At 35.0% G+C, this 19,038-nt stretch overlaps 1 protein-coding gene across 2 annotated transcripts; it reads left to right on the top strand.

The window, feature by feature from the left end:
* The first annotated feature begins 4,329 nt into the window (after positions 1-4,329).
* On the top strand, positions 4,330-14,694 carry LOC143630739 (protein REDUCED CHLOROPLAST COVERAGE 1-like). 2 transcript variants are annotated; one of them, XM_077099667.1, is made up of 24 exons: positions 4,331-4,509; positions 4,620-4,681; positions 5,961-6,053; positions 6,370-6,442; positions 6,907-7,263; positions 8,176-8,243; positions 8,329-8,460; positions 8,537-8,578; positions 8,657-9,181; positions 9,289-9,446; positions 9,526-10,036; positions 10,121-10,183; positions 10,276-10,377; positions 10,595-10,897; positions 11,042-11,134; positions 11,226-11,327; positions 11,444-11,548; positions 11,633-11,766; positions 11,862-12,045; positions 12,136-12,267; positions 12,363-12,475; positions 12,570-12,660; positions 12,734-13,699; positions 13,742-14,694. In XM_077099667.1, the coding sequence occupies exons 1-24, from the start codon at positions 4,449-4,451 to the stop codon at positions 14,585-14,587; spliced, it is 5,316 nt and encodes a 1,771-aa protein (XP_076955782.1). In that variant the 5' UTR covers positions 4,331-4,448; the 3' UTR covers positions 14,588-14,694. The 2 variants fall into 2 exon arrangements, with proteins under 2 accessions (XP_076955781.1, XP_076955782.1); XM_077099666.1 differs by having other exon boundaries at positions 4,330-4,509; positions 12,734-14,694.
* Positions 14,695-19,038: the final 4,344 nt, after the last annotated feature.

The raw sequence follows: 19,038 nt of genomic DNA, 5'->3' as shown, positions 1-19,038 counted from the left end.
GAGTAAAATGCGGTGTGATTGATTGAAAAAAACTTATATCAAACTTCGGAGATTGAAGTTGAATCGAATTAGTGTCAAGCTCAAGCTAGAGCTTGAAGTAAACTAAAGTTTCTTTTGTCCATGAGCTCAACTGAGCCATGTTTTAAAGCTCAAGTTTAATAAATCGATATTTTGGTTCATTGAACTTGACTCGAGTATTAGTACTAAGACTTGAATACTAATATTAATTGAGGTAACATTTAAATACTAATATTAATTGAGGTTAATTAACATTAATGGATTACATAGCACGACAATGTAGTAAATTTACTTCTATACCAAACGATAAAAATGTAAAATGGCACACTTAAAAATTGTCATTTGGTAGCACACATATTTTTATGATATTTAGCTTTCGTATCGCTATTTTAGGTTTTAATAAAGCTTTGTGGATGCCATATTATGCCATATTTACTTGGCAAAAGCTATTAGTGGCATTTAACATTTGCACCACTAAATTTTAGTTTAAATGACACTTTGCATATGTTATATATGTTTGACACACACTTTTAGTGACATTTAACATTTGTGCTATTAAATTTTGGTTTTAATGCACTTGGTGTGTAAAATATTTAATGGCTCCGTGTACACGTGCGGCCATGGTGTCTATGGTACCTTACTACTCTCCTTCCCGAATCTCTCATTTCTCTCTTCTTTCTTACGAGCTTCCCTCCATTTTTCCGTCTTTTCACTCTCACATAATCTATCATTGTATCCCACGTGTCACATGATCACTGTCTTTTTATTCCACGTGGATAAGATCCTTCTCTCTTACACATCCATTCTTCGTAGAATTGCTATTGGTGTAAAATTTTGTTTACGAACCCTCTCTAGCCATAATTTATTCCTCATTGCTTTATTTTTTTAATCACAAATACTATTCTTCCAAACTGTTTTAGTCATCTTAACACCAAAAATGTTCACACTTAATTGATTTTTGTACCTTGGGCAATACGAATGAGTTGAAATAAGTAAAAAACATAACATTTTGGAGTTAACTAGCTCGCATAGGACAAACATCTATTAGATAATATTATAAATTATATTATTCGAGTTTTAGTGTGAAGATTGTATTTGATTATATATACTTGTATTTATCTCTCTTGTACTTCTATATATAATTGATCAATAATACATTGGGTTTTCATTATTTTACATTGAATCAAAGCCTTAGGGTTCTGGTCTGTTCCTTTGTCTTCTTGTTCTCGTCCTGCCTCGTGGACGTTCGTACACACATATATCATTGACTACGGTCTACACGTTGTCGCATTTTGATCAACCGCTGTAGATTACAATCTACCGCCACCGCCCTGGGCTACGGTCTTCTCTCCACGACACTCACCACCTACTTTTTTTATTCCCGTTCTATCTTAGATCTACACGCCTACGGGCTGAAGTAAACAACACCATCGCTAGTATTATGTTGGTTCAGTTTTTCGGGTGACATATCAAAAGATGGTTGCCATCTGTATCCCGACGTGCCGTCAATATTGTTCTTTCAGTTTGGTCCCAACTTCCACGCGTATTTACAAAACCAAAATTTTAACGGATGTTTTATTTTATAACTTCTTCTTTCTTTTCTTACCTTACGGGGAGGTTGTAATTTTTCGAACAACTTATTTTATATTTAGTTTTTTTTTCCTCTAATATATTTAGTTTCTTTTTTTTTCCATTCACAAAGGATTTTTCCACTTTGTAATTTATTTATTTTTTTTCCTATCATTTGTTTAGTTAAATTCTTTATTTCTCTTATTTATTATTACGCTGTCGTTGTGCTACCAAGTCATTACTTCTGCTGACTTAGTTTTAGCTCATGCAGTTGCAGTCGAAGCTCATGTCATCATGCCTATCCGTCGTCTGACTACGGTCAAGACAATGCCGATCTTCTTAGATCCTACAATCGATCGAGTTCCTGCTCTACGTGACAGGCGATCGAATATATTCACAAGCTTTGCACTCCAGACTGAGCGTCTAATTTCCTACCGCTCTGACTGTGAGGGAATATTAGAGAACATTATAAAATATATTATTAGAATTTTAGTATTATAGTGTTACCATAAGTAGCAGATCGTATTTGATTATGTTTCCTTATATTTATCTTTCTTATACTTTTATATATAATTGATAACTAATATATTACACCTGACGTGGTTTTTATTATTTCATATATATATATGTGTGTCCTAATCTATTTGTGTTTCCTTTTATTATTGTGCATCTTGCGGTATAGTTTGGTGGACTGTGGTTTAGTTTGCATTGGTTTGGTTGTTATTTTTTATATATTGATTTAGAAGGAAGTTGTACTCAAGTGGATGATATAGAATTATAGATAATTCGAGAGACAAATTGCAATGATAATAAAACTATCAAATTTATGTGTACATTTAAAAAGCATTTTTTTGATTAATTAAAAAGGCATTGATATTAAAATGGATAAGAAATTACTTATTTTGTGTAATTTTTAATACTTATTTTTAAGTTAACACTTAATCTATGCAACTATAGATACATGGATATTATATTCGTACATCCTTTATGTGTGTGCTATCACAATTTTTCAGTGTTTGCCATACACTTGCCATACGAGTCGCGTGGTCTTATACGACTCATATGGTGGATGTTTAAACAGTTCAAAGGATATGTGAATAATTAAAATCATAGATATATTAATCAATTATAATACATTTTGTTCTCTTCTAACGTACGAACATTCTATATAATCACATTTCAAAATGTGAGTGGTTTTTAATGACTTCTTACTAGAGTGTCTTTTACCTTTTTTATTTTCTTATTTCTTTTGCACTGTCTTTATTTTGTCTTTATTTAGGTATATGCTGGGTTTTCTTCCTTTAAGCATGTTGCTTACCTATTGTTGTAGGTTTGATTGGTGTTTGACTTGAGATGTCTTTGTTCTTGCACAAGTTTGAATGCGTGTTTTCTTCCGCTTTTCTCTATCGTTTTCCTGTAGGTGAGTAACCTTTCATTTTTTTGTTTCTTTTGATTTCCGTTTATGGACTGGTGAATTAGGTTTGCGAATGTTTGGCTTTAATCTATGGTTGCGTTGGTTTTGATTTTTTTCCTATCACAATGCTCAATGATGAGTAGAAATTCGATAAATTGTCTTTGCGCATTTACCGACCGTTTTGTTTTGTGGTATTTGATGATGGGTTTAATTTCTTGGTAGCTCTTTTGGGTTTCAAATTTGGTTTACAAAGGCACAGTTGGGGTCTGTGTTGTAAGTGCATAGTGTTTTGAAAGTAAGATGGTTATACAACCTATGAATATAAATCAAAAAAGTTCATAAGAAACACTAGATTCAGACTAACATATTCTTTCACAAATCACAATATTAATATGTCTGTTTCATACCATTTTATTTATTACTTATTCAAAAAAGCATCACCTCTCGCAATACGCATGATTATAACCGAGTTTACTATAAATTACTAATAGAAAAGTTCATTTCACTTTTATTCACCACCAACCATTGACTAGATTATCATGCATAACTTAATTACTTTGTTTTCTTCAAGTGAACATCTTGTTAGTTAAAAGAGTCTTCCTCAAAACCAAAAAGCTTAAAGTCAAGACTTAGAAAAAAATTCAATTACTTGTTAAATGTTATCCTTTCCAATTCTGTCACAATAAAAAGTGACTATTTGACTAGTGAAAATTTATATATTTATTTGATTTCCTCTTTTTGTTTAATAATATATATTCAAAATTGAATAATAATATGTCCAAAGCACAATCTGACCATTAAATCTCAACCCTTCCTTCCTTATCACCCACTCACCTCCATCTCTCACCTCTCTATATCTTGTTTAATTTCATCTTTCCAATCCACTGCTTCATACTCTTGCACACACTACAACACTCATAAACCCTAAAAAGCACACACACAACACACAACACACAAAACCTTAAAAAAACACAAACACACAACATACCTTATCTTCTGTTTTTCTTCTGCTTCAAGAGTCTTTATTGCTCTCCACTACCCTTTTCTGGTAATTGTTATTAATATTAATATCCATGGCCTTTTCTGTCATTTCACAATTACTTAATATTATCTAGCTAAAACCCATGATGAAAAATAATATAATTTGCTTCTATTAATCCGTTTACTCTTGTTTCTGTTGTATTGAGTTCAAAACATTAATTGCCTTCTTGTTAGTATGTGTTCCGACCAAGGTCATATTTGTCATTTCCTAACTAAATTTTAAAATTTTCTGGTCATTTTTGTCGTTTCCTAATTTCATTACATTTTCTTGAAAAACCCCATTATTCTTCACAATTTTATTATTTTTCTCGTAAAAAAGTCATATTGAAGGTTTAAGTCTTCATAATTTTTCATAATATTTCATAATTCAATTAGTTTTTATTTTATTTTATTAATATTTAGAGAAATGGCACCCAAGAATGGACGTGGAAAGACCAAGGGAGATAAGAAGAAGAAAGAAGAGAAGGGTATAATTTTAAAATATTTAAAAATGATAATTAATCATTGAAATTATAAATTATTATTTTTGTTATTAATTATTATTTTTTTATTTTGTAATGTTCCAAAATAACTGCAGTGCTCCCAGTTGTGGTGGATGTAACTGTGAACCTTCCTGATGACACCCATGTTATATTAAAGGTTTGTACTTCACTTTTCTTTTGTTATATTAATAAAAGATAACTAAAAGTTTAATAAATTTAGAACTCAATTGGATAATGGATAAAGTTAAGGAATTTTACTGAATTGGAGCCTTTAATTACAGTTCAGGGAGTAAAAATTATTAATGGTCTGGTTGGGTGGATTGGTCACATCTTTTACCGTTTTGATGGTTTAATGGTTTGGTCTTGCCGTTTTTGACAATATAAACCGGTATTTTTTTTTCAAACCATTAGTTTGTATCTTAGAATATGACTGTAATATATATATGTCATATAACTATGTATTTTAAAAATTGAAATAGGCTGGTTTGGTTTACACGACATGTTCTAGGTTCCAGTTCCATACTGGATCGAGCCATTTCAATCTCAAACTAGCCGCCTTGCTATGGTTTGTGATGTTTAATCCTTTTAAGTGGTTTGTAAACACACGCAAGATAAAGTGATAAACCATGATAAAAAGAGTTTATGTTTTTCAATTAATAATTATAAAAGTCTTTTTTGAGAATTTTATTTTGCTGATTTAACTCACATATTTGAATTTTTATATTTGATGAGGTTGATATTTGAAGGATAGTTTATAGATAATTATGGACTATCCATACATTTCCTATAATGTGACCAAAATGAAATGTGAATAGTGAAAGGTAGCTAGAATGTTAGATAAGAATTTGAAGGTTTGCGACTTTGCTTGTAGATAGGGTCAAAATGTCACTAGCAAAATATTTCGAAGTTATCTGAAACGTTACGTCTCCGTCAACGGAAACGTGTTACCTATACCGTATATTGAGCTGTTTTCAAAGAATTCAAACCTATATACTTCACCAACGCTACCTTACAAACAAGAGGTGTACAATAAACCACTTAAATCTGGTCACATAAGTAACATGCTCGTTTTTTCTATATACTTTCTAGATCATTTATCTCATTAATAATACCGTATTCAAAAATAGTCTACCAGAAATGTTGATGTGGGTCCATTTCGTAAATACTAAATAGAAGGAATTGCATTTATAAAATATTTGTCGATTATATACTTTTAGACGCTACAATCTGTGTGAGATGAAATACATTAGTTTGTTTATCCTTGACAGAATACATCAGTCCAATCCAATATAAAGTAAAATAACGAAAATGTTCCAGTTTCCTCATTGACGTTAAAGTAGTCCAATCCAATATAAAGTAAAATAACGAAAATGTTCCAGTTTCCTAATTGACGTTAAAGTATTTACTTTCTAACCATCTATATTTTTTGATTACAGGGAATATCAACCGATAGAATTATTGATATTCGTCGATTACTATCAGTGAATACAATAACATGCAATATCACGAATTTTTCATTATCTCACGAGGTAAGAGATTGCTACTAGAAAAATAATCTTTTAGTATGTTTTAGCTAACGTATTATAGATAGTGAGTAAATTATATGGACGGTAACTTTGCCAGGTTAAAATTTCATTTTTTATTCTAACTATTAAGAAATTATAGATATGGTTCGAGATAGGTTTTATCAGATAAAAACAACAATTTATTTGATTAAATATTAAATTTATTAACATAATTACAAAATCTTGATATGGGCCACCTTATCTATTCAACTCAGGATCATTTGGCCCAATAACAAAAAGCCTACTTACATTTCCCATTTTACCCTTCTCGTTTAAACAGGTACGTGGCCCACGACTGAAAGATACAGTGGACGTTGCCGCATTGAAGCCCTGCACCCTCAATCTCATAGAAGGTATGAATAATAATAATAATAATAATGAGTTTGGATCACATACAAATAAAATTAACATGCGTTAGCGAGAATCAAGTAGAGTAATTATGCAATTATATCATAGTAATAATTACTCTATGATATAATTGCATAATTACTCTGCCTAATTTTCACGTTTAACACGTTAATTGTGTGGATCAAGTAGTGTAATCATATATACGAATAGTGTAATTATTTAATTAAATCGTAGTGTAATTACACTATATTATAATTACAATACAACAAAATTATATGTACTGTACATATAAATACACACTACTTGATCTGCATAGTTAGATCGTTATGTTATATTTGATCCAAACCAAATAATAATAATAATAATAATAATAATAATAACATTTAACACTGCCACATGGACACATTCATCCACGCTGTTACTATCAAATGACAAAACTACCCTCACATCTTTTCTTAATTCACAACAGAGGACTACGACGCTGTAACTGCCACAGCGCACGTGAGAAGGTTGTTGGACATCGTCGCGTGCACGACGTCGTTCGGACCGTCGCCGGTGGTCAAGGAGGATTCCGGCAAGAGTTCACCGGAAATTAAAGCCGCGAAGAAGACGAGCAAAGCGCATAATAATAATAATAATAATAATAATAATAATAATAATAATAAACGTTCGTCGACGGTGCAAATTACACCGGATCCGATACCGCAACAATCTCCGGCGAAAGATGTTAATGTTGACGGAGATGGAGAGCTGAGTAATTCGAGTCCGAAGCTCGGAAGCTTTTACGAGTTTTTCTCGCTGTCGCACCTTACGCCTCCGATACAGTGTAAGTAGAAACATATACATATACACATACACATTACACACCGCGAATTATGTTATGTTATTATCGGCTTGTGTAAACGAGAGTCTGAGCTCTTTAGGCTTCTCGCTGTCTTAGTTTAAGAAAGCTCGAATTCAGCTTGTGTATCTTTGGGCTCGAACTCGGCTCGTTTTATTTTAAGAGAGCTCGAGTTCGGTTCTTTTAGAGTTGTATTTTCGTAGAGCTTGGCTCATGAATAATTTTTTAAAGCTAGAGTTCGGCTTGTTTATTCATTATTAGTTATTTAATTGTTTTATTTTTTATTTATATATTTTTATAATAGTTGCATGTATATATATTACAATTTTACATTTGATATAAATAATATATATATATATATATTATTTATTATTATATAAATATATTAAATAAAATTGCATAAATAAAAGGCTCGTTTAGGACGGCTCAATTCGAGTTTTAAACGAGCCGATTTTGAGTAGTTTGTTTAGTCTCGAGCTTGGTTCATTTTAGTTTAAGAGGAATCGAGGTCGGTTTGTTTAGAGTTGTATTTTTAGAGCTTGAGCTCGGCTCATGAGTAGTTTGTTAAGCTCGATCTCGGACCGTGTTTTATTTGTATATTTTTATAGTACTTACATATATATTACTGGTTTACATTTTATATATAGTATAATACATATTATTTAATTATTTTTTTTTATCATATGTTTATATATTATAATAGTTATAATATAAATAAAACTACATAAAAAAAGCTGGTTTAGGTTTGTGAGCCGGCTCGAGCTCAAGATGTGAAGCTCGGGCTCGAGCTCGTTTAAGCTCAGGTCGATTCGAGTTTTTAACGAGCTTGTTTAATAGATCAAGTTTCCTTGAATAAGATGTTGGATTTGATTGTTACATTTTCATAAACCTTTGCAGATATAAGGAAGGTAACAAGGCAACCAGAAGATGGCAGTTTAATTGACAATCATCTGTTCTCCCTTGAGGTAAGAAAATCATATAACATTTTAAAGTAATTATTACCTGTAAAAAGTTTGCAGTGTTGCTTATATCTTAAACTTTATGATAAAGGTGAAATTGTGCCATGGAAAGCCTGTCCGTGTTGAAGTTTGTAAAAATGGATTCTGGAGCAATGGAAAGCATCAAATATTATGTCACAACCTTGTTGATTTGTTGCGGCGAGTTAGTAGAGCCTTTGATAATGTAAGTTTCTAAATGAACATTTTCTAGGTCACATTTCAAGTACTGTCTTATCTAAACAAGTGGTATCCATTTTCAGGCTTATGAAGATCTCATCAAAGCATTCATTGAAAGAAACAAGGTATGATTATGGATATAGTCATTCATTTTTTAAAATATTTTAAAATTAAAATGCTGACAGTTTCTTGACTATATGCAGTTTGGGAATCTTCCTTATGGTTTCAGAGCCAACACATGGCTCATACCTCCGGTTGCAGCCCAAGTACCTTCAGTTTTCCCACCTCTTCCTGCCGAAGACGAGAGTTGGGGAGGAAATGGGGGCGGTTTAGGAAGAGACGGAAAAAGTGACTTGCATCCATGGGCTAGTGAGTTCATGTATGTTGCATCTATGCCTTGCAAGACAGCAGAAGAAAGACAGATTCGAGACAGGAAAGCTTTCCTATTGCATAGCTTGTTTGTTGATGTTGCCATTTTCAAAGCGATTTCTTCCATTAAACACATAATGGAAAGCCTCAATTCAAATTGTTCTGATTTAAGTGGTGATGCTATACATACCGAGAGTATTGGGGACTTGAGAATCACCGTCTTTAAAGATTTCCCTGATGCTAGCTGCAAAGTGGACACAAAGATTGATGGACCCCAGGCTACTGGGGTGGAGAAAGAGAGCTTGGTGGAGAGAAACCTGCTTAAAGGAATCACTGCTGATGAGAACACTGCTGCTCATGTAAGAAAGTATTTCAAATGTGTCAAATATTGTTTTTATTTCATATTTTGGATTAGTGAGAATGAAGTCCTTAGCGCTTGTGTTTGACCTTTTATGTTTGAAAGCAGGATGTTGCTACTCTAGGTGTAGTCAATGTAAGGTATTGTGGTTATACTGCTGTTGTGAAAGTTGAAGAGAGAGAAGATGACAAGAAAGTTTCTCCATTGCCATACATTGAGCTTTTAGATCAACCAGATGGTGGAGCCTGTGCCCTCAATATCAACAGGTTCTTTCTCACCAAGTAACATATGTTTATAACATCCTTATGTTATCAATAGCTTATTTTATTTTAATTTTTGTTGCAGTTTGAGGTTGCTGCTACACAAAAAAACTTCACAACACAATAATGTTCTCCCTAATTTAAAAAGATCCGAAAGTGAAGAGCTCAACACTTCCCGAGGTTTTGTTGAGAAACTTCTAAAAAACAGTCTAAGTAAGCTCCAAGAAGAGTGTGTAGGAACTGACAACTTTACAAGATGTGAACTTGGAGCTTGCTGGATACAACATTTACAAGACCAAAAGAAAACTGAGAAAGACAAGAAAGTTTCCACTAAAAAAGGGAAGAATGAGATGAAAGTTGAAGGGCTCGGGACACCTCTTAGATCCCTCAAGAACAAGAAAAAGGATTTAGAGGGAAGCAATATAGAATCAAAAGTTGCTGATGTTGTTAATGGGGAAGTAGAGAATTCTGTGTTAGATTTTGCAGAATCCCAACTGGAGGCCAGCGCGACTGAAAATGAGGCTGCTTTAAAAAAATTGTTATCTGATGCTGCTTTTAGTCGTCTTAAAGAGTCAGATACAGGACTCCATCGCAAGGTATGCTTGAAATAAGAGATGTGTTGTATGATTTATATTCCTTGATAGTAATCGAAAATATAACCGACGGCTTGTCACGTGTAGTCTTTGCTGGAGCTGATCGACCAATCTCAAAAGTATTACAATGAAGTTGCTTTAACAAAATTGGTAATTCTAAGCCACAATTATCATATGAATCTTATCACAAGTGATCTTCATACAAGTTTCATATCTGACAAGTTATAACACTTTACTTGCAGGTTGCAGATTTTGGTTCATTGGAACTATCACCAGTTGATGGACGAACTTTAACTGATTTTATGCACACACGAGGTCTCCGCATGCGTTCTTTAGGACAAGTGGTTAGTGCCCTCATACACCTTCAATAGGAATTCAAGAAAATCTTTTTGGTTCATGAAGTTTTCTATTTTGTTCTATGCTCTTTGACTCTTTATATGCGTACCCTTTGCTTGTAATCTTTGGTCTTGGCAAGGATCTCTCTTTTTATTTTTAGTTTTTGGTATTTGGAACTTAGAATCCTTGAACTGACTTTATGTCGCTATTACTCTCTTTGATCAGGTTAAGCTTTCAGAAAAATTATCACATGTGCAATCTCTGTGCATACATGAAATGATAGTACGAGCTTTTAAGCACATTCTACAAGCGGTGATTGCTGCTGTTTCTAAACCAGAGGAAATGGCTGATGCAATTGCAGCTGCACTAAATCTTATGCTTGGGGTTCCTGCAAGTGAGCAACCTGTTGATCCTCTAACAAGAACATGGCTTGATGTTTTCTTGAAGAAAAGATATGACTGGGATCTTTCCAGCTTTCACTACACAGAACTCAGAAAGATTGCTATATTACGTGGCTTATGTCATAAGGTAGTTAAATCACTTATTACCCTCTCTTAAGGATCATTAATATTGGTGATCTATATTAGCTTAATAAGAGCATTAACTGTTTTCTGTGCTTTTAAACTTCTGAGAAATTGGTTAGCTGTAAACAAATTTGTTTTCGTATTCCAGGTTGGAGTTGAGCTGGTTCCAAGAGATTTTGATATGAATACTCCTAACCCTTTCAAAAAAGAGGACATCATCAGCTTAGTACCAGTGCATAAGGTGATGAATCACACCATTACATAACGGCAACATAACTTTATTGTACTTGGTTGGCTAATGTCCATATATTAAAACCTTTTATTTTATGCAGCAAGCAGCATGCTCGTCTGCAGATGGGCGCCAACTTCTGGAATCATCAAAAACAGCTCTGGATAAGGGAAAACTTGAAGATGCAGTTAGCTATGGAACAAAGGTACCAAAGTTCTAAAATGAACCAACCTTGGTTTTTAGCACTGTTATTTTAAAGCATAGTAAGCTTTGATAGAATGATGGAATAACTGACATGTCATCACTTATCCTTTGTTTCAGGCTCTTGCAAAGCTAGTAGCAGTGTGTGGTCCCTATCACCGAATAACAGCAGGAGCTTACAGCCTTCTCGCTGTAGTTTTGTATCACACTGGGGACTTCAATCAGGTATTTATTTACTAACCAGAGAGTGTTAGATTTATATATTTGATTACTTATTTTATGTCTCTTATGTTCTCCAACTAAATGAAGGCCACAATCTACCAACAAAAAGCTTTGGACATCAATGAGAGAGAACTGGGATTGGATCATCCAGATACCATGAAAAGTTATGGAGATCTCGCTGTCTTCTACTATCGCCTTCAACATACAGAGTTGGCTCTGAAGTAATTCTTTTTTTCTTCATATTTTATATATTCTAATTCAGATCACATCTTTGTTTGGAAGAGAATGACCTTATGAATTTGATCAATGATCTCAGGTATGTAAAACGCGCATTGTATTTGCTACACCTAACTTGTGGAGCATCACATCCAAATACAGCTGCAACATACATCAATGTAGCTATGATGGAAGAAGGCCTGGGAAATGTCCATGTTGCCCTCAGATATCTCCATAAAGCTCTCAAGTGCAACCAAAAGTTACTTGGTCCAGACCATATCCAGGTTTCTTACTTCTCCTTAGAAACCATGACTCCAGATGGTGTATGTAGAAAGACAATATTAACCCTACCCTTTGTGCTGCTTGTTTTTCAGACTGCTGCTAGTTACCATGCAATAGCCATTGCACTCTCTTTAATGGAAGCTTACCCTCTTAGTGTTCAGCATGAACAAACCACCTTGCAGATTCTACGTGCAAAACTGGGCCCAGATGATCTACGCACACAGGTAATATCTATTACACGATTTTTACTCTTATATGTCCTTACATTATATCAAAAATCAAGGTATTCTAACTCCAAGTAAATAATTAATTGGTTCAGGATGCTGCTGCATGGCTTGAGTACTTTGAATCCAAGGCACTTGAACAACAAGAAGCTGCAAGAAACGGGACTCGGAAACCAGATGCATCCATAGCTAGCAAAGGCCATCTTAGGTGTGTCTTCAATTCCAATTTCTTAATATCAAACATTGATTTATTTAAATGAAGGATATAGCTTTACTATTATTATTGTTATGATGACGTGCAGTGTGTCGGATTTGCTTGATTATATTAATCCAAGTCATGATGGCCAAGGGACTGATGGCGCAGGTTTAAGAAGGAAAACATACATCCAGAAGGTATGTTTAATGTTTACTTATATATAATATTGATATAAACTAATGCAACTAATGCTATATGTTTTATTTCCAGTTAAAGGGGAAATCTTACCAAAACATGGAGGTGGCAAATTCTGATGACTCGTTATCAAAAGATCTCGTGAAAGAAGTTTCAGATGAAGAGAAACAAGATCCAGCCCTTGAACATGAACAGGACATAAAGGTGAATGAAGAACCTGTCGAGTCTACTCCCATTGACTCGGGCCCACCTACCAAGGAAGAACCCATTTTTGAAAATCCAATTCCAGCATTGGAGAAACCTGCTGCACAAAATTCTGTTATTGCCAATGATGTCTTTCCTGAAGGGGAAGAAGGGTGGCAATCCGTTCAAAGACCTAGATCAGCAGGCTCACATGGAAGGCGGTTAAGGCAGAAGAAAGCAGCTTTCAACAAGGTTTATAATTATCAAAAGAAAGAATTACTTCATGATTCCGAAGAGAAATTGAAGAACAACTTTCAAAACGGTAAGTATCACTTTATAAAGAAACGTGCAAGTTATGCTGATTACCACACTGCAAAAGTTCCCTCTCCTAATCATAAATTTGGAAGGAGAATCGTCAAGGCGTTGACTTATAGAGTTAAGTCAGCGCCAGTATCTACACCAGAAGAAATTGGTACAAGTGGCAAAGAAGAATCTAATTCTTCACTTGAAGCCGGCCCCATACAAACGACAAAAGAAGCAGCTCATGCACCTCAAAGAAGTTCTTTAGTTAGCATCGGGAGATCACCTTCGTACAAAGAAGTAGCTCTGGCCCCACCGGGCACCATCTCCTTGTTGCAGTTTGAATCGCAAAGTGATACTCCTGATGACAAGGAAATTGATGATGGTAAAAATGAAGCGATTTCCGAGTCTGAAATTAAGGAAGAGAAAGTTGAGGTAGAAAATTTGAAAGGTGAAACTGAAGAAACTGAAGAAACTCATTTGAATGAGTTAGTAGTAAATGAACATACTGAAACCGTTCCTGAAAATGTTGAGGGTGATAAGATAGTTGACAAAAGTGTCATTGACATACACATTCCATTAGTTTCAGATCTATCCGAGAAAGATTCTTCTACTAATCTGATCCTCGAGGATGATAAAAATCCAGTTATTTCTCCAAATTACACTCAAGAACTCCCAAACAAGAAGCTATCTGCATCAGCCACACCGTTTAACCCAACATCACCAACTGTACGTTTTGCACCGATTCCCATAGCTCTTCCACCTGGTCCCACCCCATGGCAAATGAACATGAACCTTCACCCGAGTACCACCAATGTCTTACCTGGAGTAAATCCAATGTGTTCATCTCCTCACCAACCTTTCCCTACACCTCCAGGTACGCCAAATATAATCCACCCGTTGCCTCTTATGTACTCCCCTACTGGCCCGCCTTATACACAAGCCCCATCATTACCTATAACCACCGGTCCCTTCCATCCGAATCATTTTGCATGGCAGTGTAATATGGGTGCTAACGGTCTACAATATGTTACTGGCCCTGTTTGGCCCAACGGTCATCCAATGGAATTCTCCGTCTCACCACCTGCAGTACGGCCCATTTCTGACCCAAAACAGGTGGAGGTCGAAACTAAGGAAGACATCAATATTGAAGGGACAAAAGTTATTAATGAAATTGTTGGTATTAAACCCGAGAACTGGAATTTGGGAAGCAGTGGGGATAATCATGTGATTAAGCCGCCTCAAAAGGTTGAGAACGAGAAGACGTTTAATATTTTGATTAGGGGGAGAAGAAACCGGAAGCAGACATTGAGAATGCCGATTAGTTTGTTGAACAAACCGTATAATTCTCAGTCTTTTAAAGTTGTGTGTAGCAGAGTGATTAGAGGAAGTGAAGGTCCAAAGTCTACTAGCTTTTCTTCTGAAGGAAATGGGGCAACTAACTGAACTACTGAAGTGCAGTTTTATAATTTTGACCCGCAGTCAAATCAATCATGCATTTTTTAGGTATGAAGTTACATGGATTTCCGATCATCAGTTCAAGAGAACTTACAGGTCAGCTTAAATGCTTATTAGCTTGTTATTTTCTTACATGAGATATATGATATATTTTACTAATTATAAATGAATAATGATGATAGATTGTCAATTTGTTAGTTAGTCATTTTACTAAAAAAATTGGGGTTTACATGTGTTTCGTTTCAGGTTCAAAACCAGAGGGTTAACAAGGATTTCCGAGACGTTGAACATTGGCATGAACACAAGTTTTTTCGATTCTTGGTTCAATATAATCATTAGAAGACTGGATTGGGTTATAGTTGGTGATATTTTAATTGGATTAGTCATGTATATGGTACCATTTTTGTTGAAACTGAGATTTGATTCATGGACACGAACGCATAATAAATGTCTTATGGGCAAAAATGCTGGCTATTGTTACTTATACTAATAATAATAGAAGCCATTTATAATTCAGGTTATGATTTTTTGTGTTTTTCATTCTTCTATCTATATATTGAATTATCATCAATGATTTTGGACTTCTGATAGTGTAAAAAATGGCACTAGCAAAAAATGTGTTACTATAAGTATATTGAGATGACTTTAAAGAATTCAAACTTGTATACTTTAGCAACGCTAACTTACAAACAAGAAGTAATACGTTTGTTTTTTCAATACATTTCATGCATTACTACATTAGTTGTCAGTAGTAAGTGGTAACATAATTAAAAATAGTCCAATTCATTACTAAATGGAAAGGAATATATTTAGAAATGTATTTAGCAGGTATTGAGTACATTAACTAAAATTCGAAATATAACAATACTAGTTATATGCACATATATAAAAATGTAAACATTTAAGCTGTTTCAACGATAGGTAGCAAATGAGTAGGAGAAAGATCATATCTCCTGTCTCCATGTGTTTTAAATTGTTTCCTTGGTAGGTAGCAAATGAATATGTATCTCTCTCTCTAATACCATTAAGTTACCATCAAGGTAACAATTGGGATATTCAAATTCAAATATAAGACGGCGGGCTTGGATTATTTGAGTGAAATTTAAAAACGATACTAGAAATATTAGGTACCTCATGTTAAGTTAATTTTTCAAGCAAGTCTAGACAAGAGCGAGGTATGAAGATATGTACATACCAACATATATATATATATACATAGAGAGAGAGAGAGAGAGAAAGATACATATTCATTTGCTATTTACCGAAAAATCAACTTAAAAACATGAAAAACACATGAAGAGATAACTGTTAAGAAAGAAGTTTATATATAATAAACACATGTGATGATGAAGATATAACGTTTTGAACGTTTACAATTTTATATATATAACTAGTATTGTCATATTTCGAATTTTAGTTAATGATGCATGTTGCTAATTCTTGTATTTAAAAAATCAAGGTTTTCTAATACCAAAAAAATGTTATTGTTACTAGAAAATTGACCAAAAGGGGCATAGTGTTTGACTTTCCCCCTTTTCACCAATTTCATTATTTATATGTATTATTACCATTATCATGTCTGCTAGTAATTACATTTTTCTTCTTAGTAATTAGTCTTTATTGTTGTATGCTACACTGATAGCAGCTAGCTGGTTATGCTGTGTTGAATTCAACTTTAATTTGTGGTTTTCTAAGCTGTTTTTTAAAATTATTTTGTGGGTGCACACCAGGTGTTTGTGAAAAGTCTTGAGAAACCCTTATTGTAGTTTTAGACCAGTAATGTTTATTTTGAGCTTCATTGGTAGCTAACTTGCTAGTAAGGGTGTCAATCTTGACCCAAACCCTTTCATACGGGTCAATTTGAGTTGTTTTAAAAATTAAATGGGTTGGTTTGGGTAAAAGATTTTAACTAAATGGGTCAAAATAAGTCATTTGAAATTCCATCTTGTTATTTTCGGGTCAAAATGGATCGATGTGGTTTAGTGTTCTAAGGAAATGTGCCAGGTTTCGGATCGGAACGGGTTTTTGTACAAGACAGGTTTCAGATTGGAACGGGTTTGGTTCAGGTTTCAAGCCAACACGAGTTTTCACACGGGACGGGTTGGGTTTTGTTTTTCTTTTTTGTTTCTTTTTGGTCGATTCTAGACTCGTTTTTGCCCGTTTTTTTCACTTTCGTTTTTGTTCTGTTTAAATGTGATGCTGCTAAAACCACACAATTCTTTTAGTTGCTATGGTTGAATTGACGTTTTAACTTGTGATTATTATGTCAACTATTTTCTTCATTTTGTCGGTTACATTACACCTGCTTTGTTACCTGTGGTTCTGATTTCGTCGCCGGCAGTTGTTGGACAACACCCATGGTAGGAGGAGTTTCCGTTGCCGGCGGTCGTTGGACGACACCTATGGTAGCGGGGTTTCCGTTTCTGCTGGCAGTCGTTCAACGACGCTTATGGTAGCGGGGATTTTCCGTTGCCGGCGGTCGTTTGACGACGCATACAATACCAGGGGTGGCCCCGGCCCCCTCCGTTTTTCTTTGCGCGGCAGTTACCTGTTTTCGTCCGATATTTTTTATATATAGTGTAAATCTACCCGTTTCTAACCGAAAATTTGATCCCGGCCCCCTCCGTTTACGGTTTTTTTAATGTGTATTTTCGTCCGGCCCCCTTAACATCTTCGTCCAAGCTTCGCCATTTTACAGTAGCGGCGGCTTTACATTTGTTTTATTGCATTTATATACATGTTTCTGGCCCATGGCTTAGATTATTCCCTTCAATATTTTGATGTAGGTATTTTTATATGTTATTAAACATTTATTTAAACTGTGGCAATTGTTTTGCAATTGCAGCCTAATGTTGAAACTGATGATGGCATTAGTCCTTTGCTTTCAGTGGTAGTTGCAGTCTCACTCCAATGTTTAGATACTTCCATTCCATTCATTTATGCAGGTATATATATGTACATTATAATTGAATCTTATATAAATTTGTAGAAATAGTTAGAAACTTAATTGCTTAACTATAGTATATGTACATTATTGAACCCAAGCCAACTTACATGTGAGCAAGCAAGACCAATAATTTCTCTGTTTAGATAGGATAACAAACTAATTGCTTCACTATAATAAGAATTTGATGTTTCAAACGGGCTGCGTCTTTCGTTAATTAACTATCGAATAAACTTTCACTAGAATCAGAACCGTTTACGATTTTGGTGGATGGAAAACCTGGTCAGCCGGTTTTGGATCGGAGTTGTGGCAATCGAGTTTGGGTCAGTTTCTGTAACCGATTAGGGTTAAAAACAATACCGGGTTTAAAAAAAGAAAAAAAATATATTTTTGTTCTCGGGTTTCCGTTTTCCTGGGTCAGCGTTTCCGTTGTTGTTTAATTAGTTTCCGGGCTGCGTCAGGTTGGGTTCGGTAGCTTTTTATGCATAATCGGGTCCGGGTAAGTCAGGTTTTGGATGGCTTCGGGTCGGGTTCAGTAATCAAGTTTGGGTAAACAATTAAATTTCAACTATATATACACAAGCACCACACCAGCCATTTCTACTATGACTTTGGTAAACAATTAATTTCCAACTAAAAAAGCACTTCAATTTTTTCACAGATTAAAAACCAGAAGACATTAGCTCAATACCAGTCAGTTAAAGTGTGTTTCGGTAGCATAACCATAAACTATGTATTGTTTAAAATCCTAATTATTCTCAGACGACAAAGGAGGCAGTATCATGTCCATCATCACTGGCTTGGGGCGGACAAGGTGCGGGAAATTAAGCATAGCTTCAGACCTGAAGAAACACTAACCGGACCCCGGACAGATTACTGATAACCTGGGGGTTAGATAGATGTTTCCCACGAGGGGTTAGACCCTGAGAAGATGGTTCTTCTGATAACCTGCAAAACAGACACCGTGAGCTTGTCACTGAGAAGGGGGGGGGGGGGTTCCTCCTTGTAACCACCCTCCGGCGTGAGAATCAGACCAGATTGCTCTTTAACTATAAGTGTATATTAAGAGATTGCTAGAGCAGATATCAGGTATAATATGATGATACAAGATAAGATATGATGGTCATACCATTTGTGGTATTTATAGCCGAAGGTAGGTTTCCAAGGAGGTGTGGCCGGCTGCAACAGTGTTCCTGTTCCACCAACAGTGGCCTACGCACGTGCCCTGCTAGTAGTTGGTGGGTAGGCAGCGGCTGATAGTGACCAGGCCTGCTGTGTACTATTCCTTTTCCACCAACTGCCGGCTACGCACGTGGTATGGCAGTAGTTGGTGAGTAGGCAGCGGCTAATAGTGACACAGTACAGGAGCATGCTGCTCGCCATACTGTGTCAGTAAGCTGTCGTCTCTTTAGTCAGATCTTTTTCCCATACCTCGTCAGGTACAGTACAGAAGATCTTCCCGTATCGTACGGACTGGCTTATTTGGGCGGGAGTA

This window comes from Bidens hawaiensis, unplaced genomic scaffold (assembly GCF_021521415.1).
Source record: "Bidens hawaiensis isolate Kalapana, Puna unplaced genomic scaffold, B.hawaiensis_p1.1 tig00005780_1, whole genome shotgun sequence".
NCBI lineage: Eukaryota > Viridiplantae > Streptophyta > Magnoliopsida > Asterales > Asteraceae > Bidens > Bidens hawaiensis.
This window is presented reverse-complemented; position numbering and strand designations above follow the sequence as displayed.

What these genes read in the sequence shown, in the direction of transcription:
- LOC143630739 (XM_077099666.1), top strand. Translation starts at nt 4,449, where the DNA reads ATGGCACCCAAGAATGGACGTGGAAAGACCAAGGGAGATAAGAAGAAG. An exon ending in ATCATCTGTTCTCCCTTGAG is followed by an intron (nt 8,244 to 8,328) that starts GTAAGAAAATCA and finishes TTTATGATAAAG; the next exon opens with GTGAAATTGTGCCATGGAAA. An exon ending in AAGTTGCTTTAACAAAATTG is followed by an intron (nt 10,184 to 10,275) that starts GTAATTCTAAGC and finishes CTTTACTTGCAG; the next exon opens with GTTGCAGATTTTGGTTCATT.